Source organism: Chrysoperla carnea, chromosome 2 (genome assembly GCF_905475395.1).
Source record: "Chrysoperla carnea chromosome 2, inChrCarn1.1, whole genome shotgun sequence".
Taxonomy (NCBI): domain Eukaryota; kingdom Metazoa; phylum Arthropoda; class Insecta; order Neuroptera; family Chrysopidae; genus Chrysoperla; species Chrysoperla carnea.
Window position 1 is genome coordinate 14,273,977 of NC_058338.1, and position 25,755 is coordinate 14,299,731.

Genomic DNA, 25,755 nt, shown 5'->3' on the forward strand with positions numbered 1-25,755 from the left:
TGGAATGTGTACAGCCTCTCCAAATTGCATTATAATTGAGTAAGTGTCATGATTGTATCCTTTTGGGGTTTCAACTTTCTACCTCTCATTCTCTCTTTTAAAAACACAAAATCATGTTTTTTTTGCTGTTTTAAAACTCAACATACCAATCCAGCCCCATTGAATTGAGCCTTAGGATTGAAATTGAAAAGTTGTATATATGTTAAGTTATTGTCAAGGGTGTGGTTTTCGGGAATGTCAACTTCCTAGCCTTGCTTTTCCCTTTTAAATGTCGAAATATCTTGTTTTTCGCAAGGAAACGAAATTGTGATCAAAAGAAGGTTAAGTGACGGCATATGAAGTGAAGGTTATAACACAATAATCTTTGTATTTCAAATTGAAGTTGCTCAGCGAAGTGGATAGTTCACAGCTTGTCATCTTGAAATTATAAACATTAAAAAAAGGGGAAATGTAACTGTATGGATAGAGCGCTGCTGCTCATGAATTTTTTTTTATAGAATTATATTTAGTTTTTTTGTTTTGAATTTTGAATTGTTATAAAAGTCCAGAGAAATAAATAATAAATTTTACACACTGTTTAATCTTTGAAATATTATTAGGGTTTGAATTTTTTTTATTTGCCTTTTTCTTATATTCTTCTAAAAATTACCATTTGGATTAATTGTGCACTTCGCTAAAAATATCGACGATTAAAAAGTGAGGAAAGAGAACAGTTCGATTGTATGCATTTTTTTGGAAGCAGTTGATTAAGGTTCCTCCTTTACATCATAATTAGCCTTTGATGCTTTGAAAATAATAGTTTTTATAAAGGTTAAGAACCTCTCATGAGAAAAGAATGCCCAATTTTCAAATATCTATTCTGAAAAACGAGAACTGACATAAGAATTTGCCAATGGTAATACATCATTTTTCTAGAATATTTCAACGAGCCTCGAGCCTTCCACGAAAAAATTTTATATCGAAAAACAAGCATTAAAAAACACTTTGCAACATACAAAATAACATCTTTTAATTTTAAAATAAATAATAGCGTTAAAGGCTCATAGATTAATCTATTTTCTCAAGCTTTCCCAAATTCTTTGCTACTTCTTAATTTTATTAACGAATTTCTGCGTAAGTAAAACTTTGAAGAAGCGAACTAACGAACTTTAAAAAAGACATTTTCTGGTTTCAAATAAATGTTCAAATAGGTTAAATAGTTACTGCCGTAAGAAGGAACATTTCTTTGAAGGAAAAAAAATGGTTTAAAACTATTTCTTTTCGAAGTCAGCATTTTTACATCCCCTACTACCTACTATTCAAGAGGGAGTTCCCTGCATAAATTCCAAATATTATAAATCGGGCCAGAAATAGGTATTCTAAATCAGTCAAATATTATTTATTTCACTTTTTTACCTTTAACGCGTTAATCAAAAAACTTATCAACATCATTACTTGTGTTTGTGCAAATTGAGTGAATTTTTTTAATTAATTTTCTGAAATATTCTTTAGACAGTTTTTAAAATTTTTATACAATTTTTCTAATACTTTTAATTAAAGGCAATTAATTAAAGAATATTGTAAGCATTTTAATTTTTCTATTCACACGAGCCTTCCGCATTAATCTGACGAAAATAAATATGCGTTGGACATGAGATACCCCATGGAATACATCATATTAGCATTAAATATTATTTAATTTTAAATAATTGAATACATTAAATTCAGTTTTTAATATAATTATTATAGAATATATTTTTACAAATTTCATAAGCAATTTCAAAAGTTATGTAAAATTTTATTGCCTTTTCTATTGTGGTCATTATTTACAAAAATCTAACATAAAATTGAACTCATTTCATTTTTTAAAGATTTTATCCAATACCAAAATTTCAAAATAAAAGTCTGTTTAATTAAAAAATATAACAATATTTACCCAGAAAAATAGGGGATGTTTCACTTTTTTCAAACAAACTGCTATAGATTTCACAAAAGAAACATTTTGAAAGAATTCTAAGAGAATTCTTAAAAAAAATTCTATACGTACATGGAACTCACCAAATTATACGAAATTCATGTGAAAACAAAAATAGTCATGATTCAAAAACTCAAAATGACAGTTCGAAAGAGCTTTCATATTTTTTTTTACTTTATTTTTAATATTTAAAAAAAAATCAAATTATATCAAAAGCAACTACACATTTTTTTTAGAATATCGCTTGAAGGATGATCTCGAAAATTCGCAATGAAATGAAAAGCTTATGGCATAAAATCAATTTTCAATCAAAAACCAACAATTCATTAATTAAATATCAATTTATAGATAAATTGCCCAATATTATTGTAGTTATTTTAAACCGTGTGTTTCAAAATTTTCCACAACAAAAAGTACACGACATCAAAATATTTACATTGAAAAACACAATTTCATTTTCAACAGAAAACTTACCCGTCTCATAACACGTAAAGAAAATGATGAAGTCTTCATTTTTTTTTTAAATATAAAAAAAAGTTTTCCCAAAAAATACTATATATTTTTATCAAAAATAAATTCACTACTTTCAAAATGTCTTATCAATTTATAAAAAATATTCCTGAAATTATCCTAAAGAGAAAAGAGAGAAAAAAAATCACATATTTTTTTGAAAATATATGTTTAGAAATATCCAAATTTTTTTTAAATTAATTTTCTTTTTTTTTTTTTCGAGTTAAACATACATAAGATATTTATTTTGAGAAAAAAAATTATTTTTTATAGTTAACACATATAAAGATGAAGAGAAAAACCTCTTTTGAGTAACGCGGAACGTCAGACTGATTTAGCAGGCTATCCGCCCTGGGAGAGGCGCGTCTTCAATACACAGCATCCTGTCGCTAAGCGACGCTTACACTTCACCCCGTAATGGACACACTATCCCAGTCTATTTGATTACATTCTACAGGTTACCTTATCTCTCAATATATTTTCTATGTGTATGCGAGTTGAGTGTGTCGTCATATATATTCGAACATACACAAGTTGTATCGCAATAAACGTAGCAACAACTACTTCGAAATTTATAACATAAATTTTCACAACACAAAAATCAAATATATTGCTTAAAGAAACGAATTTGTTTCTTTTTAACCGACTTCAAACAAAAAAAGGAGGACGTTATCAATTCGACTGTATTTTTTTTATGTGTGTTTTGATGATTCTTTATCTATTTGAAAGCTGTTGTTTCCCGCGTGGTTCCATTTCATTTTGATTCTGACAGAGGCATCCATGAGAAAACCATTAAAGTATTAAATTTGCATACACGAATAACTCAATATCACGCCAACCGATTTCGATGGTTCTTTTAAAAAAACGAATGTAGCAAACTGTTCTGTCACAGTTGTTTCCTTGGCTGACACCGACCCCAAAAATAACAATAATTTTAACTACATTCTATTTTCGTTATTTTTTTACTTTTTAGTGCATATTAATTTGTTTTGGAAAAGTTTTTCTTTTGAAGTCGGTTTTCTTATTGTTAAAAGTTTTGTTTTATTTTAGTCATGTTCTTCCCGAAAATATAGACATGTATCTTGCATGAAAAGTAAACGGGGTAGGGTAGAGATGTGTTAGGCAGTGGTTTAATTAGACAATTTTTAGTATATTTCCAAGAGAAAAGTCTATTTTTTGAAATTTGTAAGGTTTAACGTCCCAGTACTGCCCTATCAATTTGAGTTGGATGGTTGGAAACCAGTATGTGAGAGGAAGTGTCCTTTGGTAGTGTCAACTTGCCCCCCTGGTCGTTTTTGCATGCAAATATTTCAAACGTACAATTACGTGAAGACAAAAATCTCACTACATTAAAAAGCAGCTAAATAATAAGGAGTATCTTATGAGGGATAAATGTGACCGTATTGGTGGAGCATTACTACTCAGGAATTTTCTATACAGAAATAGAAATAATCCCTTGGTTAAAATATTGAAATCTCTAAGGAAAAATTGAGCATTAGTTTCTTTTTATAAAGATGTCGTCTTATAATAAAATACGTACTTTCTCTGAGTTTTTTGAACTAATCCATATTTCATTGTACAAAATTTTGTTAAGCTGTTTCAAATTTATTAAAATTACGAGAACACATGTGAAATTCACAAAATTTAATAAACCTCCGACAAATGCGATTTATTCCTTGTAAACCGATTTTGCCACTGAGAAACATACGGACGCACAGATAAACACTTTAAACTTATAACACTCCTTTTTAAATCAAAATCAAAGTGATGGTCAAGGACATCAGATGAAATGAAAAGGATACTTAGAGAGCTATCATTTTTTGGGACAAATTTTTGGAAATATTTTAATTGAAATTGAAATATTTGAGTTGACTTTGTTCTTTAGAATTATTGTTTTAAATTACCTAATTATTTTACCATTTCACTTTTCGAAATGAATTGAACCAGGTTTATTTGATCATTCATTTCCATAGTAATTATTTGTATGTCATGTCTTTTCCAAACTGAATCGATTTTGAAGATCATCGTCAATTTTTTAGTTTTTTCGGGTACGGAAACGTAAGTTTGCACTTGCATAGCATAGCTTAGAACACTCTCCGTTAAATTACCTTTCAAACGATACCAAAAAATTAAAATCGGTTCATCCGTTTAGGAGATACGATGCCATAGACAGACAGACACGCACAAATAGCGGTCAAACTTATATCACCTCTTTTGTTTCAGTTCGGGGGTTGAAAATAAAAATCACCGACGAGTGAATCGTTTCTCATCTGTTATTGTAGAAATTGTTGTTTAAAATGATAATTTTTATTAATAATCCAACCAATATATTTATGCAAGAGACAGAACACATGTGTTCATAGTCTCATCTCTTTTATGGAATTATATGCGTCGTAGTATAACATAAATCTATCATTCCTCTAGTCATGGCATGTCATAATAATCATCATATCTACGAACTATGTATAGTAATTAATTCTAAAGCTATCGCATAAACAAATAGTAGAAAATCTAATACACGCTATTGTAGAAAACACAGGAAATAGGTTTCACCTCCATAATGAATGTTTGGGGATCATCCATAAAAACACCATCATCCGAAAATTTATTTTGAACCTTGCCTTGTGACAATATACGGCGTTCTCTGCAGCATACCTACAAAAAAACGTATCACTTTCTTCCATCAAAATTGGAAAAATATATTTTTTAAATTTTTGTCCCCACTACAGTACTTGTACATCCTTAATTAGTCGGACACAACTCGTTTTTTTTTTTGTTTTAAATAATTTTTTTTATGTTATCACATTAATTTAAGTAGTTTTATTTTGCTATTTCCACCGACTAGTTTTGGAGAAATATATGAAAACATATCATCCATCTACCGTTTTCCGTTAAAGACATTTATTTTCTTAAATAGTCGAGCAATCCCTCCCCCTAAAAAATTTTCAGAATTGATTTAGACTTTATCCAACTTTATAGAAGAAACAAGTGAAAACAAACAATTAACTGAGTTAATTGTTGAAATACCATGTATAGACAGTGTTGATTACTCTGTCACATTACACATACATATGTACATGTCACAAATATATAACTGATATATCCATTTAATACATACTATACAATTTGCGCATAATTTTCGCTCTCAACTTTTGTTCTATCTCTAACGGTTTACATGATGGGTCCTACGGACCCAAGACCCAATTGGCCTATGTTGCTCATTTACGAACTCGACCTCACTTTTTACGTCCTCAGCACGCTATAAAAATTTCAGCTTGATATCTCTTTTTGTTTTTGAGTAATCGTGATGACAGACGGACAGACGGACAGATAGACTGACAAACGGAAATGGACTAATAAGAAGATTTTATGAACACCTATACCAAAATTTTGTTCATAGTATCAATATTTTTAAGCGTTACAAACTTGGGACCAAACTTAGTATACCTTGGTATATTTCATATACATGGTATAAAAAATCAAGACATTTATCCAAAATTTCCCTGGCAATGTACGAACATTATCAATCTGGCTCCATAACTACATTTCATTACTAAACATACCACGATATGAACTAACATGTAGTTACGGTATTATTACTGTTATTATTGCTGTTTATATTGACTACGGAACTACAGATCTGCTCACCAACATATAGTTATCCATATCTATAACGATAACTATAATTATAATCATCATAATTGGTTTCGCAAGCTCATAGTAGAATTAATTTTGTATTAGCAATATTACTATTACATCATTATTGGGTTTAGAATGTCATAATAACAATGAGAATCCCTAGAATAGTATCGTTTACCTTTGAGGTTGAGTACTCATAGAATACTATCGTTAAAGGTTATATGATCCCAGCAATTTTCTTCGACAAAAATATTTCACACCAAAAATTGCATAGATATCTATAAAAGATAAAGTTGTTAGTAATTAAACGCAAAGTTAGCGAACGAGCTTATCTTATACAAATCTTTGCTAAGATCATATACTTTCTATATTTGCTTTCATTTATTTAATTTTTAGGCTGTGACAAATTTAGGCTCAAACCAAGATGACCTGGGGTAAAAGCGGTAATGTTTAAGGAGCGCCAAAATTAAAAAGATCACTAAAATTTAAAACCGGTCTACACATTGACTTTTAAAATCGGTATCGAAACTGTCAATGTACATATACATATATTATACAGTATGTCGCATTTAAGATGAAGACACCTCATTTTCGTTATATCAATGAGTATCGATTTAAAATTTTTCACAGTTATACCGGACGACGTGTCACATTCTTTAAGATGCTTAACCGAATTTTGAACTTTAAACTTAGCCTACGGCAAATTGGCAAATAGAGCCGATTCTTAATTTTTTGCCTAGCGCCAGAGATGGTTACGGATATCGAAAAAAATTATCCCAATAACTAAAATTATCCTTAATAACTAAAATTTATGTATTTGCATGATATAAGTGTCTTCTACAAAATTACCATTTCCAGTATCTCAATGAGAAAAAAATTACTTTGTGTTTAATTTTCAGAATTACTTAGTTTTCCGTGTAATATAATATAGAAAGTATAATTTTTCGTGGAACTTGATAACGGTAACACACCTGTTGCTATAGAAATACCATTTCTTATAATAGACATTGTACACGTTGTTAAAAAAAAAGAGATAGAAGTATGTATCGATAATGGAATTTTATTCGATGAAATGACATTCTAAAAATTATTTTCAATGTAAGAAGATGCTACCGATTATGCGTCATATTATTTCAAAATGGATTATAAGAAATGTTCAAGGAATATCTTACAAACATTCTGTTTTGCCGTAATATGTTGATGTGCGTCGCTATATCTATATAGGTTTCTCGTGAATCGATTATCTATAAATTCTAATTCTTTGAAATGAACTATACAAAATGTTCGATTTACATCTAGGCATATAAATATCACGAGTTTGACAGAATACATGCATTAAGCAATGCATCTAGGTCAGAGGTATTATATACATGTGTTGAAGCTTCGATATGTGTTGAGATAGTTGTAAGACGCTTGGAGAGTGGAAGTTTCTTAGTTGAATAGATGAACTACAAAAGACAAGCCACGATACAAGTCACTTTTACAATTTCACATAACATCTATGACACCTTTTACTTAGATGCATTGCTTAACGCATGTACTGTGTCATACTCGTGATATTTATATGCCTAGATGTAAATCGAACATTCTGTATACAATTTTTACATCACTTCGATATTGGAAATGACATACTTTAATAACGCACCACTTATTTAATTCTACTGTTTTTTTTAAAGGGCATTAGGTCATTTGGGTTTTTTTTATGAATGCATCGTGTTTTAATTTTTCATTATCATGTATTTTTTATACCATATATCATAGTATATTAAGTTTAGTCCCAAGTTTGTAAGCCTTAAAAATATTTATGTGGCGAACAAAAATTTGGTATAGGTGTTCATAATATCACCTTATTAGCTCATTTCCGGTTGTCTGTCCGTATGTCCGCCTGTCTGTCCGAAAGCAAGATAATTCAAAAACGAGATATCAAGCTGAAATTTTTATAGCGTGCTTAGGACTTAAAAAGTGAGGTCGAGTTCGTAAATGACCAACGTAAAACTAAGTTAAATACATTCACTTCTATTTTTCAAGCAAAACTTTTTATATAATAAATTCTAAATCTACTTAAAAAACTAAATAAAAATTCCGTTTAATTTTTCTATTAAATAGAAACGATCATCAAAGGAAAATTAAATAATATGCAAAAAACTCTCTAATGAAAAACTAACCTACTTACTTTGTTTTTAATAAAAACAAAAAACCGAAAATTTTAATGAAATGTTTAGAGGAAAATGATTTTATAAAACATATTAATTTAAAATACTTTAAAATAAAAATGAGAATTGTATTAAAATTCAACGAGAAATGTAAATTGGAGAAGAAATTCTACAAAAATTATATAAGAAAGAAAAAAACATAAATATTATTCGAGGTTGCTTATGATGAGAAAATCGATTTTTTACTCGTATGAATTTATATAAATATATACGCATGCTCGTTTGACACATTTTATATGAATGGACTATCACACATATCTACGGTTTACTATAACAGGTAATGAAAAATCAACTGTTCCGATGGTGAAAAATGTTTTTTTAAAAGAATTTAAGAAATAAATTAAATTACAATAAAATTAAGTTAAAAATTATCAATTCTTCCAAATACATTTTTTCTTAAGGTAAGTTCCTTACAAATATAATGTGAATATTTTATGTTTTCCTAAACCATATGTATCAGAAAAATGTAAATTTTTATCGATGTTTCAACTTGATGTTTATTTAGACTGTAATATATTTTTAGAATTAAAACAAAATGCCTGGAGTAAGAAAAATGATTTTGAGTCATGTTATGAGTGGCCTATGTGGAAAAATGAACCGTGTCAAACATTTGGATGGTGATGTTATGGAAACTCCATTACGAAGATGTTTGAATACATTCGATATGACGTTATTAGGTGCGTACATCGTGAGAAATATTCAACATAAAAATGTTAATTGATAACAATTATTTAGTCAAGATAGCGATTGATATGAGATAATAGTGATATGTAATTTGGAGAACAATTGTAAATAACTCCTATTTTTCCACGCATTCGCATAAATTTTACATCTATTCTTAGCATTTTAATCATGAGCGCTTCAAGATTTTTCTGGTCACATATTTGTGAATCTGAGAACAAATTTATTTACTTTCTTTTTTTTAGTTCATCACAACTTTTGTCGCTTTTTAGTTCATCACAATATGTGCATTTTAATCAACTGAATTAAAAGTCCTTCTTAAAATAATTTTAAACTTTACCGACGCTTCCCAGCCACTATTTGTTTAACTTTGTAGTTTATTTTTTATTCCATTATGAATTTTTGTATATCCAAAATTTTCTATTTTGAATTGAAAGTTTTATAATAATCGAACTACGCGACACAATTTCGAAGAAACGAAAGAGCCCCGACTTATAATGTCTCGCTATGATTTAGTAAAGAAAGTTTTAACTGGAAGCTTGCTTTTAACCACTATAAAAAAAGCAGACTAGAATGTCTTGCTTGAAATACGTTGTCTTATTTTATTTTATTTTGGAAAATATATCTCCTATATGAGAAATATACTCTAAAGAGTCTTAATGCATTTCCGACAGCGACCAAAATGGCACAATATTTAAAAAAAAAAATTTGGAATAAACATCTTATCTCAAAAATTGAAACAAAATATTTTAGCCCCTCCAAGAGGTAGAACATTTAAGTACTGAATCTTATTGAGGTATCTGTAATTTAACAGCTTAAGCTAGAAATAGAAGAATCAACTATAGTCAGATTACTCTGTCAATGTAGATGTGTTTAATTATATTTTAAACAATTTGCCTTTAAGTTAAAAATTTTAAAACTTTTTAGGAGTGGGTCATATGATTGGAGCTGGAATTTATGTTTTAACTGGTGCTGTGGCTAAAGATGTTGCTGGGCCTGGAATTGTTATATCATTTTTAATAGCTGGTTTCACATCATTTTTAGCCGCATTATGCTATGCCGAATTTGGAACACGATGTCCTAAAGCAGGTTCTGCCTATGTTTATACATATATAAGTATTGGAGAATTTTGGGCTTTTATTATTGGCTGGAATATTATTTTGGAACATATGATTGGTAAGTCATTTATTGACAATTTAATAATATCTTTCGGATATTGAGTTTTAATTTTTTGTAGGTGCTGCTTCGGTCGCTAGAGCTTGGAGTGGCTATGTTGATTCATTACTCGATCATGCTATCAGTAACACGACGGTTTTAATCACCGGAGAAATGCATGAGCAATTATTAGGTCGTTACCCTGACTTACTAGCGTTTGGAGTATGTATATCATATGCTTTACTTCTTGGAATCGGTGTAAAAGGTTCGGCCCTTGTCAATTCCATTTTCACTATTGTCAATTTACTAGTGATTTTGTTAATAATTACCACTGGATTTTATTATGCCACACCACAAAATTGGACTAGAAATTTCTTACCATTTGGTTGGAGTGGAGTATTAGCTGGAGCGGCAACTTGTTTTTATGCTTTCGTTGGTTTTGATAGTATTACAACTTCAGGAGAAGAGGCTCGTGAACCTTCTGTCTCAATACCATTTGCTACGATTTTTTCTATGGGAATAGTTACAATAAGTTATATTTTAGTAAGCGCTGCGTTAACTTTAATGGTACCTTTCTCGCAAATTCATCCAACCGCTGCTTTACCTGATGCGTTTGCGGCAATTAATCATCATTGGTTAAAATATATGGTATCAGTAGGTGCCTTATGTGGAATGACCACAACCCTATTTGGATCCTTATTCTCCTTGCCCCGTTGTATGTATGCAATGGCCAGTGACGGATTATTATTCGAATTTATGTCAAAAATCAATCCAAAAACTAAATTACCTTTATATAATTTAGCTATTGGTGGGTTTTTATCCGCTTTGCTAGCATTATTATTTGATTTAGAAAAACTTGTGGAATTTATGTCAATTGGTACCTTATTAGCATATACAATTGTAAGTTCGGCTGTTATAGTTTTACGATATCGACCAATTAGTCCTCCAAGTATACCTTTAACACCTGGTACTGAGGACAGTTCACCGGAAACCGAATCGTGTAGTCCCGTTTCGGATAAAAGTAATGATACTGCATCAGCAATGATTTTGGCTGGACATTTACGCACAAATTACTCATGGCTAACACCAGTTTTTGGGAAATGTGAACCTGGCGGAGCAGTAACTGGTGCTGTTATTCTATTTATATGTGCATCCAGTACATTTTGTATAACTTTCCATTTTTCAAAATCGATTCTTCACCCAGAAGCCTGGTGGACAATTCTTTTGAATGTGTTTCTATTGATGATAATCTTTCTTTGTAAGTAATATTTTCTATTTTTAATATGACAGTAGTTATAGTTATAAAAAAACTTTGAATAGCCTAAGTTCTAAAAACCATTGGATTTTAATACTAAGGAAGACTCTATCTAGCAATAAAAAAAACACTATAGGTCACTGTGTATATTTCGAGACAAGTCACAGCAATTTTTTCCCCCTAAATATGTTATTGTCGCTAGTGGCGCTAGTGTACCAGTTTGTAAAAGTTGAACCTTTAAACAAAGGGTTTTCTTATGTAAAAAAAAAATTAAAAATTGAATTTGAATTATAATGTAAAAACTATATTTCAGGTGTTTTTGTTATGGTGGCTCATCAACAAAATACTACAGGCCTACGTTTTCAAGTTCCTATGGTTCCATATATTCCATGTTTGAGTATATTTTTCAACATTGAGCTAATGATTCACTTGAGTGTATTAACTTGGATACGTTTTATTGTCTGGATGATAATTGGTAAGTTTAATTTATGCACAAATATTCCATACTTTTTGAAAAGTTGGAAATGTTGAATTAAGTTTCATGTGGAATTTCAAATATTAAAAGTCTGTTCCGCTTAAAATATGAAACTTTATAATTTTTATTCTAGTGACAATACAATTTCAGAATTATACCCAGTATAAGTGAAACTATTAACTTCCCTGCAATTAATCAGTCAATCACAATTTGCAGATGATTTCTCGGTTTACGTATCGATCTTACATGATAATTTTAAACACTAATTTTGTCCTGCGTTTATTTAATTTTACCGTTTCAGACATTAAAATGAGTGAAACAATGAGATATCATGAATCTTTTTGAAATTATCATTAAATTTTTTCAGGTATGTTGGTATACTTTTTATATGGAATTCATCATAGTAAAGAATCTGACCCAGCCACCACATATTCGATGTTAATGACTTCCTCAGAAGCTGGTAAATCTCAATGGGGAGCAACAACACGAACAGCAATTAAAGGGGCACTAATGGCACGAAAACATAAAGAGGCAGCTGATAAGAAACCGATCATCGATGAAGAAGAAATAGTTCAGTAAACACAAAAAATTCTCTTCTATCCGGAAACTATTAAAAGTTTTTAATAGATCCAAAATTTTGGAAAAAATGGGAACTGAAAAGTTTAATTTATTTTATTAAACAAGAAATATTATAGCACAAAAAGTAGCACAATATTTTTTTAGAAGAAATTATTCCAATTTAACCCCTCAAACTCAAATAAATGTGAAAAACAAGATATATATTACAATATTTAAAAAGGGTTAAAAATGTGTTAGGACAATACATGTTGAAAATATATAGACAAAACCCAATATACTCAAAATATAGTCTTCAAATTATAGCTCATATTAATACAACGGTCCTATAGATATTTTCATTTAGGTTTAGTTTTTTTGTTGGGAAATGTCTGAAAATAAAATGGCTGTTTTGATTGAATATTTAGGTTTATGAAATGGTACTAAATAATGATTATCGATTGTGATCAATGAATTATTTATGGTCATTAGTATTTTTAACGAAATTATTTGATGATTTATGAGTTCAGTAACAATTCCGTATTTTTCAAATACAACCACAATTTATTATGATAAAAATATGATAATTCCTATGGTCGCTTTGTTTTCGAAAAACAGCATTTAGAATATATGTTCCTTTTAATCATAAATTACTATTTAGAACTATAATAACGAATTAAATAGTGTCACCATGCGGTAAAATTTTTAAGAACAATATCAATGAATTAGAATTGCCACTTCTTCAGATTTGATCGGGAGACTGTCCCATGTAGTCCCTTCCGACTCCCAATATCAACATAAATTCTCTCGAGGTCAGTAAAAATATATTTTTTGATTATTTGTTTCATATTCAGAAAAATTCTGTATGCAAAACATCGAAAATATCTAACAGTATTGTTCGATATTCACTGGTAAAATTAGATTAATTTCACTATCTCCCGACTTTCAAACTCTTTAATAAAAAGAAACCTTTTACGCCTTTTTCAACATTTCACAAATAAATCATAGGCGAGTTTTTTTTTTATGTCCCGTGTGCATATTGATTCTGGAATTAAGTTTTTTTGTTTTTGGAGACATTAAATAACCGTAAGGTGATCGGGGAGACAGTAACTCTTAAATTACTGGTCACAATTATGAGTTTTTGGGTCCTACTATAACAAATTTCAGAGAGACAATTTTCGTTTTTTTTTAAGCAAGTATTAATTTACAAATTATATCAACGTTAAAGGTTTTTTTAATTCCATTCGAACCTATTTCGAAATTGTTTTTTTTTTTTTACTTATAATCAAATGTAACCAGTCACGAGATGAAGCATTTTCTGAATCCTATCAGGACCGGTTCCTTAAAATACATCAGCGTAAAAAATACATCAAAACAAATGTATAAATTGTTATATATATTTTATGACCCTAACAACAGCAGGGTCGGTTTCATTGAATAAAGCGTCTCAGAAAAGATAAAGTTTTGCCATTTAATTTCAGCACACAATAAGTACATGGGACCACATGTAATTGTTACTGGATTTAAAGTTTCATTTCACTGATTAATCATCAAATAATTTGCTTAAAAGATATCGAACTATAGACATTGTTATCAATGAATGGTTATAAAATTGATAAATATATTTATGAAAATTCCAGAAAATCCAAAAATATATATAATATAATTGTGAAAATCTCTAAATGTAAATATAAAAAAAAAAGAAAAACAAAGATACATACATATTATATACTTGTAAAAAAAAGAAAAGAACAAAATATATATATATTAAACATTGAAACCGGAAATAATTAATTGTACATTTGTTTCAGAAAAATCTAATTTTAAAACAAAGGAGATTGTAAATTTATGAAAATTGCCCAGATAAAGGGAATAATTGTTTTTCCCAAAGTGCATAGCGTTCAGGAAATAAATCTTCGTTCAATGATATGGTTGTATCAATATTTAAATAATATTCTGTATTTTCGGAAATTGGTTTCCAACTCACGCCATCTAAAACACTTTCCCGTTTTGGTGTAGGGTTTCTAAAAAAAAAAACAAAACAAAAAAAGCCAATGTAAATTAAATATTTTCTTTCTCAGGGATAATTATCGATCAATAAAGATTCAAGCTTACCCATAAATCACAAAGTTAGTCCACAATGTTATCATTTTATCTATTATTTTCGATTCAGGATCTTCAACACTAAATAAAGGAAAATTTTCGTATCGATTCGTAAATAAATATATTAGGTCATTTTGATGGACCGCGCCTAAATAAATTATATTCAAATTAGTAATGATATGTAAACATGATTTTAAGTCCATATTCCATTTAGCTTTGAACTTACCAATTGTTTTATTGGTAAATGGCGAATAGAAATAACTGTATGTTCCATTATAAGAAAATTTGTAATAAAATACAGTTGAATGTTTTGCAACTACATTTGCTAATCGATTCACCGAAAAACCAATTTTTCCATCTGCGTACAGTTTCCCAAATTCATCAACAGTCTGTATACTAATTGCAGAATCTTTTAAATAAAAGTCTCTTAAAATTTGACTAATATTTAACGAATCCGATCTCTTTTCATACGAAAAGGCTAGTGATGCAGGATATGAAAAATTTTCATTCCATATATTTCGAAGGGTTTCGTTTGCCACTACAACTGTAAGTACAGGAAAAGATCAGATTAAGTCAATTTGAACAATCGAAATATTACTCACTATAAGCGCCATATGCGTATTCTAATTCAGTCACGCCAGTCATAAAAGGGACTTTACTAAATTGTCCCTTATAAAACAATTTGTTTGGATCATCAGTTAAAAATTTTTCTCCTGAATGTTCTGGTTCAATAACTGCATGCCATATCAATGATGGCTCTTTGCCTACCTCCATAAAACTATCAAGTGTGGTCGAAATATCTTCAGCGTCTTTGGTTCTTAAGCATTCAATAATTTCTTGGCTACTGTTTGTTGGACAATCAAGAAGACGAGCCTGTTTGATCGCCAAATCAAGCTGATTAGTGGTGAATTTTAATTCAGCTAATGGTGATCCACTTCCAGAAATTGCTCGTTGAAATAGCCCTACGAAAAAAGAAATTTCTCATAAAATTTTCTATTTAAGTACGTCCAAATTTTGGTTCGGTACCCATTACACGTAAGAACTTGTAATATGAATGTGAATAACTTATTTAACTATGTTACCGAAAAAATTCTACTAACCTCTTGACATAGGTGAAACTAAATGGAGGCCTACACTCAATGCTCCCGCACTATATCCACTGAGTGTAATTTTGTTAGGATCACCACCAAATGCTTTTATATTTTGCTTAACCCATCTCAAAGCCATAACCTGGTCCTTCAGTCCATTATTCCCAGGTGCAAATTCATCTCCAGTACTTATAAAACCTAAGGCTCCAAGACGATAGTTAATTGTAACCAAAACAATATCTTTATCTAGTAAATATTCTGGACCCACAAAGTAAGAAATACCAGAATACTTGTAATATGCACCAGGGTGTAGAAAAACGAGGACTGGAAGCTTTGAAGTGCTTGATATCTACCGAAATAATTATAACAATTAAAAAATAATTTTTATAAATATTATATTTGTTATCAATTTTACCGTCTTTGTATACACATTCAATTGTAAACAATCCTCTGAAGCGGTAAATCCCATTTCAGACGAAACACGATACGGTTGTGGGCATACAGGTCCATCCTTAGTAGCATCTAAGATATTATTTCCCCATGGTCTTACAGGTGATGGTGGCTAAATTAAATGTAAACATGCTTTTACAAGTGATCCATCCTCAAGATCAAAGGTCGCAAAAATGAGTTTTTGAGAATATGTCGCTTCCTTTGCCTTCAATCGTTTTTATAATTATTATAAAAGTTGTAGAAGGTAAAATTAATAAGTGTCTTATTCCGCAGATTCCGCAGTTATTCAAGGTGGTTAAGATTTTGTAATAAATGATCGCATACCTCAAAGCGGCGCTTTCCAATTGGAGGTTCAGCATAAGGAATACCACGAAATGAGTAGATTGTTTCGCCCAAACGTGTTTGAAAAGTTGTTGTGCCACGTATTTTTCCCAGTTCAGTATGTACAATAGGATATTCAGCATCGCCAAATTTAGAACAATTATTGACTACGGAATTTCCCAGCAAAAATAGCCAAATCTAAAACGACAAAACAATTAAATTAAATAAATTAAATAAAAACTAACTTAACTCACCTGTGATAGACTTTCCGCCATTTTATAAAAGTAGAATAATACAAGCTTTTTATAAAACTAACATTATAGTTTATCACTTATTTGCTTTTATAGTGAGAACTAGAGGCTAGTTTCCACGAACTAAGAGCCCTTTTTCGTAACAGAATATTACAGCTTCAACAAAAATTTAATTAAAAAAATACTTTTCATGGTTGCATATAAATAAAATGGACCTATGTCCGTCTGTCTTGCTATGCATATTAATTGCCGGCTTATCTGTGGAATAATTTATTGTATTTAAATTTCAGTGATTTTCCAATTTGTGAACGGGCATGTGGACTTACCACGGGCATTTTATGAGTCATAATCAATTTTAGGCGGTTCAGACAATATCTCGAAAACTCTATCGATACGAAGATATGATTGATCTTGCTATTTAATACGTTTTTGATATATCAACTGCAGAAATATTTCCGGAATATCACCGACCGTATACCATTTTAGTCGATATATCTCATAAACTAATCAAATGATTCGATCAAAGTTCCTCTTGAAAATAATTTTTATCCAAATTGACGATATAGAAATTACTTTGATTTTCTTTGCAATTGCACGGTTGCCATGTCACATATTCATAACCCAAGTTACAACTTATTTTCCTAGTTTATGAAAACTTACTATATATAATTATTTAAAATTGTATGTACTTCAATGAAACCAGAATGTGGGCGATCGAGCTTTTCTCTTTTTGCGACCGAGCCTTACAGAACATCTTCTAACAATTAAAACACTTATCAGAATAAATATCCCCAAAACCGGCCGAAAGATCTACCCTCCATACACCTCCAGAAAAATCATGAAAATCATGTCGTTGGCTCCTGCTCCTACTGGATGACGAATGGTTTGGTTTAGGTACAAACTTAAAAAATATTAATAACAATTTAAATTCATATTGCTATTACCGTTGATAAATATTATCGAATATGGAAATTTTAGTAAAAATTATAATTAATTATTTAATAATTGATACATTTTATAAAATAATCATATCTAAATTATTCTCATTTCTAATTACAATAATTAAAGCCATCCATAATTGTGAAGTTCAGTCACATGCTAGTAGTATCTGAATTTTTATAAGTAGTCCCTATCGAATTGAGTTTTGGTTCAAATAACTAATCTCTATTTGGTTCAAATTACTGAAATTATAACTAAGTTGTTGGAATTATAACTAAATTATACTTTTTGCCTTCTAAATTTATCCTTAAAAGTCCCTTCGCTTCATTTTATGGAAAATTAAAATGAACTGCTGAATAGCAATATTCATTTATAAACTGGCTTCACTGGAAATGAATATGGTAATGAATTATACTGAAATTTATTGATGACAAATCTGTTAAGTTATATTTAATAAAAAAAATTAAAATTTACACGCCACTTATTAAATATAGTCTAATGTATAAAGCATGTATCAATAAGTAAACATTCGTGACAAAATATTGTATTGATTTGATAATTGATGTTGAAAAATTCACTGTGAGCGCCCGTAAAACCTCTATATTTTTGCGTAGTAATACCAATTTAATCTAAAGAATCAGTTTGTGACGTTTGTGAATTAAGAATTAGACACTTCCTAGCGTTCGAATTACTCTTAACTATTAGCTAGAAACATCAAAGACCTTCATACATATATTTGAAAATAAAGGCAAATGTATCCCCCGAAAAGTAATAAAACCAATTATTTCCTGTATGCTTTAAATAGAATTCTTATAGCCCAAGTCGAATATCTGAAAATCTTGAATATAGAGGTTCAAAATTAAAAGTATTTTTGTGTATTTAAAACCAATCAATCAATTTTTATACAGGAGAAAGTTGTCTGGGTTGCTCCCTATTGAAGTAGGCTTCAGGCAATTCTGTAGTTTTTTTATCACCAACGTGAAATTGATTCCTCAAGGCAATTCCATAACGTGTTATGGTTAGACATGAATTGGCGATGATTGTCGTCATAATTTACCATTTTGTATTTCCCTTCTGTTTTCGCAGGTAAGAAATTAAATCCATATAACAGGGACTAAATTGGACAATTTGTGAATTGGTTTTTTATTATATTTAAATGGTGTAAGCATTATGGAAAAGCCTGTCGAATCAATCGGATTATCGAGAATTTGGTCGATACGCTTTTGAAAAGAAAGGGCTATGAGAAGCACAAAAAGAGCATAACAAGTTCTCTTGTGGCAATATTTGGGAAAACTTTTCCCAAATTGGGACCCGAATAATAAAGCAGAAAAAATTGAGTATTTCATTCCATTTAATTCATCTTGTTTATTTTCAAGGGGAGCCATTTTCAATTATAACAGTTGATTTTTCTTAATTTTTCAGCGATGTTCAAACCGAAATAGTATGGACCAACCTTGACTTAATTTTTATGCTTTTTATTTTTTGACTCTCTATATTTTAAAATCTTTCTTAAACGGAAATTGTTGTGTTTGTTATATATATGGTCACCCTTAACAACATTCCTCAATTTGTTTTCGACTTTTGAATTTTGCACTTTTAATACTTTAGGTTAATGGTTATAACCTATTCAATAGCCAATAATTCGAGCTAGTGACGAATTATGCTTTCTAACGTGAAAAAAGTATTCACAAAGCTCTTTTTTGGAAATAAAATGTTTTTAAACATAAAACCACAAAAAGGTTTTTATTAATTTTAATTATCTTAATTTGATCTAAAGTCAGTTAAAAATCAATGTAATTTTCATGATTAAGGACCGTGTGTAATTCGAACTACAAGGTTTCCGAACTTATTTTTAAGTGATATCTAAGAAAGTATTCCATTGCAAGTGATCACGATTTTTTGGATAAAAATTATCTTATAAGTTTTTTTCCGAATTCTGAGACATTTATTGGGTGATTACCTCGATTTTTTCAAAAACTACCCCTTAATAAACTTGCAAAAACTAGGGTTATAATTTTTACAGAATCTTATAATTAACGATAAACGTTAAGAATAATAATTAATTATTTCATCACTAACAGCTGCAGTTTTATTAATATTTCTTTGTTCATAGATTCCGCAAATTATGAAAAAAATAAAACAGTAAGAAATATAATAAAACATTTTCAACAATGCTGTTTGGATACATCAATACATGGCCCTAAATATTTATTTACAAATAATGGATCACTTTTAATATTCATATATTGGTTTTCTATTTGCATTAGCGGAATTTTATTTTGTGTTATTCTATTATGGTTACAATGGATAGCATATCAAAGTCAACCGACAATGACTAGTATTGAAAATACAAATGTACCAATTTATGAGATACGATTTCCAGCGATTACGATATGTAATAATAATCAAGTATATTTACCGAACACCAAAAACCTTACTGCAAAATTGTAAGATTCAAATATTCTGAACTCACTATTTATTCTGATATTCTATGAACATGTTTAGGTTAAGTTAGGTTAGAGTGGCTGTCCTGGCGTGGGACACATTTAGACCAAAGGGTTCGTTGTGATATCAAAAAAGGGCTGCCCCATCCCCGGCCACTAGTCCATGAACCGTTTAGAGCTGTTTAAGAACAGCAGGAGAGTTTTGACGTCGACGGATTTTTGGTCGGAGAGATCATCAAGACTCATGGCAAGAGCTGGGCAGTGACAGAGAAGATGAGACATTGCAGTAGTCGTGACACACTGCCAGGCCCAGGCGTTCAAATGTTGAGGGTCAGGGCTAGATTTTTTCCCCTGCCAGAAATTTTCTTGGAGACAAAGTTAATGATTACTGCAGATGAAAATTGCTTCTCTATCTTTTATTCCAAAAAACTTGAATTTATGTCAGAGACAGTTTGCTCCTGACTGGCTGACTGACAAATCGATCAACGCACAGCTAAAAATCGATCAACGCACAACTATATTGGATTTATTGGAAAATTTTTTTCGAAGAGTGCCTAGATTTAGTAGTATTTCGTAATTATGCGACACAACAATTTTGATAGGAAAAATCAATTGTAGGTAAACCTTTTCATTCCGTTTTCCCCTAAACTGTACGGTTTTGTGGAATAATGTTTCGAACACAAATGATAGGTACTTTTTATAGTGTTACTGTCAGATGTTTTGAACTGAAACAAATAGGATTCTAGTTTATTTGTGGCCATTTATCTATGGTTATTTATATTTCAGTAGTTTTTTTTTAAACTAAAATTAATATTATAAACATTTTATTAAAGGCTCAAACAAGGATTTCAAAATGAAACAATTCAACAGTTTTTTCGACATTTAAGTTCCTTGGTCAGTTTTCGGATTCCACCATACGATTTTACAAATATTTCAAAAGCAATTAAAGATTTACATTATGATACATCTGATCTTATGTTCGAGGTAAAATCTTAGATTAGGGATAAATTCGTTTCTCATTTATGAAAATATTATTTTTTTAGCTGTCGCAACCATGTGACAATTTGATAGAACAATGTAATTGGTTTAACGGTGATTGTAAACGTCGAGTTCGAAAGATTAAAACACAAAATGGCTTTTGTTGTTCATTAAATTATTATCTACAGGAATTGTAAAACATATTTTTTTACTAATTAGCCAATTAAGAAAATGAGACAATCATGTTTTCTATTCACAATGTGCTCCTTTATTCACTCATACTCTTTACATAAAAGATAAACTTTTATTTACTGGTAAAGTTTGATGAGTAGAATCCAAACAAATTTTATATCCCCGTTTATCCAACATATAAATTTTACTGTACAGAAAATTTGATTGCACCAGAAGTATTGTGGGTATCGCCTACCAGTCGGAGCCCTACACATTGAGTGCATTGATTCGCCCGCCATAACTATTGCTAATGTTATTATTCCCTTAATACAGTAAACATTATGACGTTCACAACGATACTGTTAAACTCTACATGTTAACAAAAATTTACCTTTCATACAAAAAATGAGTTTGAAACCTTCATTTTGATTTCAAGCTTACCACTTCTTCAAAATGTGCAGATAAATTGTTTGATTCTTGTATTTGTCTCATTTTCTGTTTCTCATACTTTCATAAATTAGGTTTACTTTTTCAAACTTTTCTTTTAGAAAACCACATTTACACCAAAAAAATTCCACAAATAATCCAATTTATTACGTAAGTGGAGCTGGACATAAATATAGCTTAGTAATAGTTATAAATGTGGAACCAAATATGTATGTTTCCGGATTAGCACCATTTTACGGTTCAGAGGTATGTACTTTAGGCAGTATGTAAAAATTTTTTGCTTTTCTTTCTTTGTTTAATAAATTTTTTTTTAAATTTTAATAGATATTAATACACGACGGTTTTGCGTATCCTGAAGTGTCAATAAATCCTATTATTGCTGCAGTAAATACATCGGTGACTGCTCAAATTGGTGCTCATACCATAAAAACTGATAAAAATGTTCAAAGTATTCCAATAAACAAACGCGGATGCAGTTTCGATGGAGAAGTTAAACTGGATTATGAATCCGAGTACAGTTATGAAACTTGTGTTACAGAGTGTCGTATGGATCGTATTATTGAACTTTGTCATTGTATTCCATATTTTTATCGATATTCAGGTAAAATTCAAATACGATATTGTAAGAATCGGCGCATGAGTACATACTATTCCATCTCAGTTTAATAAGATTTTGTCTTCAAATTGTTCTAATGATGATACAAATGCATGTTGCCAGGTCGAAAAAGTGGCCAATATTTTTATATAATTTTCTTCAAAAAAATTGCCAAAACTATTTATTATTCCTCGAGAACAAGATTTTAGATTATTCTCTCTCTTACAAACTTTCTATAAAACTAGTAGTTTTAAAGTAAACCAAATTAGAAATATACCTAACAGAAATACATTACGTTTCCTCCTAGAATTAAAAAATTAATGGTTTTAAGCTTGTTACAGGTGAAACACGATTTTGTATTTATACTGATGTTCCGTGTTTGAATCGATATAAAGGTAAACAATTTTTTAACCTTTTTCGATTTCAAATATTTAAATAAAATCAATTTTTTCGGTGTTTAAGTTCTATTTTATAGTACTTATAATCCAAAAAAAGGAATGCATTCAAGAGTAATTGACGAGGCAGATGATATAGGAATAGATTTGGAAAAATGTGGATGTTATCCAAGTTGCGAAGACATAACATATGAAGTTCAAACTCAAACTTTTAATGTTATTCAGAATACTTCATTTTTTATGCCAATTCAAGTTGGGTAAGCTACAAAAGCTATAATAAAAACCATTTGTTTGATGAAGACATTATTCAGTTATTATTTGAATATAATTTTAGCAACAAGACGCCAGAAATATCCAATAAAACATTTCTATTTGTAAACTATCAACATTTGACGTTAATTCAATATCGTCGAGATGTTCGAGTCACTTGGAATAATTTATTAGGTAATTCAGTGAAAAAAATTATTATAGTGTAATTCGATTAATTAAATAATAACAATTTTTAAGCGTCATTAGGTGGAATATTCGGACTCTGTGTAGGCGGATCAGTAATCAGCATCGCAGAATTTCTTTATTTTTTTGCTTTATACTTCAAGAAAAATAAATCAACAAAAAATGAAACAAAATCTATTCAGTCGTTATCACACCTCAAAATTCAACCATGGACATCACAATCGCAAATGAATGAAAATATATTTAATACTAAAACCAATAGTTTTCGAATAGATTATTTTGAATAGACCATGGTTTGGAATTATGTTACCTATGTGGTAGTCAATTAGTTATTTTGAAGGTGATACACAGATTTAAAACACGCTTCAGCACAAAGATACTTATCTTATTTGTTCATACCATCTCAAAAATAACGACTTATGAATTATGACAATAAATTTCATTTTTTACTATGTTAAATCCCGTAAAAAATCAACGATACAAGTGAGAAAAATAAAAAAGAACAACTTTAAGAACTATGCTGTTTATTTTCCCTAGTAAGTGTTGAGCAATATTAATCTCGGTAATAACATTCAAATTTTATCCAATTTTTATAAACCAAGCATGTAGTCCCAATAAATTTGGGTCATACTTTTCAAATTTGTGGTCAAAATTAACCTAGCTCTAATAGATTTCAAGAATGTGGAGTACTGGTGCCAGAATTACGCATATTAGTGATAGGTAGCAAAAAACTGACATAACAGCTGAAAAGAATGGCCCAAAATTAGTGGGTTTCAAAAAAAATTCCAATCAGATTGGATCAAATTTGCTTGTGTTACCAAAAAAATGAATTTTTAACTTTATGACGTCATCAGAATCCAAAAAATTTAATTTTGCTCTATCACATCCAAATTTTATCCAATTTTAATAAATAAAGCATGTAATCCTACTAAATTTGGGTCATACTTTTCAAATTTGTGATCAAAATTAACCTAGCTCTAATATATTTCAAGCATGTGGAGTACTGGTGCCGGAATTAAGCATATTAGTGATAGTTAGCAAAAAACTGACATAACAGTTAAAAAGAATGGCGCATAATTAGTGGGTTTCAAAAAAAATTCCAATCAGATCGGATAAAATTTGCTTGTGTTAACAAACAAAATGAATTTTTTAACTTTATGACGTCATCAGAATCCAAAAAATTTAATATTGCTCTATCACATCCAAATTTTATCCAATTTTAATAAATAAAGCATGTAATTGTATTAAATTTGGGTCACACTTTTCAAATTTGTGATCAAAATTAACCTAGCTCTAATAGGTTTCAAGACTGTGGAGTATTGGTCCCGGAATTAAGCACAGAAGTAATAGTTAGGGAAAAACTAACATAACAGCAGAAAATAATGATCCAAAATTAGTGGGTTTTAAAATAAATTCCAATGAGATCGGATCAAATTAGCTTGTGTTACCAAAAAAACCGTATTTTTAAACTTTATGACGTCATCAGAATTCAAAAAAATTTAATTTTGCTCTATCACTTTTTCTAGTTTCTATTATCTAGTCTAATTTCTTATTACGTGCTTTGTAAAAAAAATCTTTTCTTACTTATATCGTTAACTTTTCAACAGTATTTATTGTATTTTTATGTAATTTTAACCAAAAGTGTTATAATAGCTATAAAATTAAAAGTTTAAATCTACAAAATCGTTTTTTAATTACACTTTTTATAATATTTGTAGCTGGGCAGGACACAACAACAGACGTTAAAGAAAATTATATAGATATGATTACTGTCAGCTATCATTAAATTATAATATCTAATAAAAGAGTACGAAATACATGACTGAATAGGTCAGTATTTCCCTCTCGACACAAATAAAATGCACTTTCGTAATTCATCATCATTATAACAAGTAATTTGTGTTTAAATAAAAAAACATTCGCTGACTATTAACAACATGCCCTAGACAAATCGGTTCGTATATATGTTTAACAATGGTCCCATTTATTGCCGTCATATTTCAAACAATAATTTAACAATAATGCACCCAAATTAGATAATTAGTCAGATGGTTGACCCGAATTCCTTAATTTGTACACGAAATAACTAACATTAAATAAATATAATTCAGACAACAGAGAATTTTTTTCTGCATTAAATTACAGGAGTTATTTTTTTTATTTAAATAAGGTCAGTATCACGTACTGAATGTAAATGCACAAAATCCTTACAAAAATAGCGGTGAAGTGTCTCCATTTTAAGGAAAACCGTTTTTTCCTATATCTCCATAGCCTTGCACTTTAGACCAAAAACAGTAAGAATGATAATGTAACTGTAGATAATTAAAATTTCTGCCTTTTTTGTAAAATACACAAAATCTTTACAAATTTGGCACGGGGAAGTACCGCCATTTTGAGAAAAATTGTTACAGCCTAGAAGCACGAAACCGTGAACTTTAAGCTAAAAATGGTAATACCTCAGTATCTGCGTGGAATTTTTTACCAAGAAAAAAGTATCTTTTTCAACGGGTATCCGTCTGGTTATTTTTTCTACTCTCAAATTAACACTGGAAGGTCAAGTTCAACCAATTTGTTTATCAAATTAAATGTGAAAATTGCAGTATATTATTATTCTAAATGCATATTATTTGATTACATTGCAACGACGAAAATAATACTGTAGTTAGGAGTAGGTATAACATCC

The 25,755-nt window shown here is 29.8% G+C and overlaps 4 protein-coding genes across 4 annotated transcripts in view; 2 read left to right on the forward strand and 2 right to left on the reverse strand.

The window, feature by feature from the left end:
- LOC123291955 (neo-calmodulin-like) overlaps nt 1–2,503 on the reverse strand; it is a 136,972-nt gene extending 134,469 nt beyond the window's left edge. The window contains exon 1 of the mRNA XM_044872431.1: nt 2,429–2,503. Coding sequence (XP_044728366.1) covers nt 2,429–2,467 — 39 coding nt within the window. The 5' untranslated portion in view covers nt 2,468–2,503. The remainder of the gene's footprint in view (nt 1–2,428) is intronic.
- A 6,347-nt stretch (nt 2,504–8,850) lies between these two features.
- LOC123292176 (cationic amino acid transporter 4) lies at nt 8,851–13,007 on the forward strand. The gene is made up of 5 exons (XM_044872735.1): nt 8,851–8,993; nt 9,925–10,173; nt 10,235–11,410; nt 11,721–11,882; nt 12,250–13,007. The coding sequence occupies exons 1-5, from the start codon at nt 8,852–8,854 to the stop codon at nt 12,459–12,461; spliced, it is 1,941 nt and encodes a 646-aa protein (XP_044728670.1). The 5' UTR covers nt 8,851; the 3' UTR covers nt 12,462–13,007.
- A 1,276-nt stretch (nt 13,008–14,283) lies between these two features.
- LOC123292070 (juvenile hormone esterase-like) lies at nt 14,284–16,798 on the reverse strand. Its single transcript, XM_044872585.1, has 8 exons — nt 16,654–16,798; nt 16,403–16,597; nt 16,044–16,190; nt 15,641–15,977; nt 15,143–15,502; nt 14,767–15,084; nt 14,553–14,688; nt 14,284–14,461 (listed from the first exon to the last, which is right to left on the reverse strand). The coding sequence occupies exons 1-8, from the start codon at nt 16,672–16,674 to the stop codon at nt 14,284–14,286; spliced, it is 1,692 nt and encodes a 563-aa protein (XP_044728520.1). The 5' UTR covers nt 16,675–16,798.
- A 3,122-nt stretch (nt 16,799–19,920) lies between these two features.
- On the forward strand, nt 19,921–23,095 carry LOC123291555 (sodium channel protein Nach-like). The gene is made up of 6 exons (XM_044871876.1): nt 19,921–20,036; nt 21,731–21,875; nt 21,954–22,230; nt 22,566–22,619; nt 22,687–22,876; nt 22,954–23,095. The coding sequence occupies exons 1-6, from the start codon at nt 19,921–19,923 to the stop codon at nt 23,093–23,095; spliced, it is 924 nt and encodes a 307-aa protein (XP_044727811.1).
- The last annotated feature ends 2,660 nt before the right edge of the window (nt 23,096–25,755 follow it).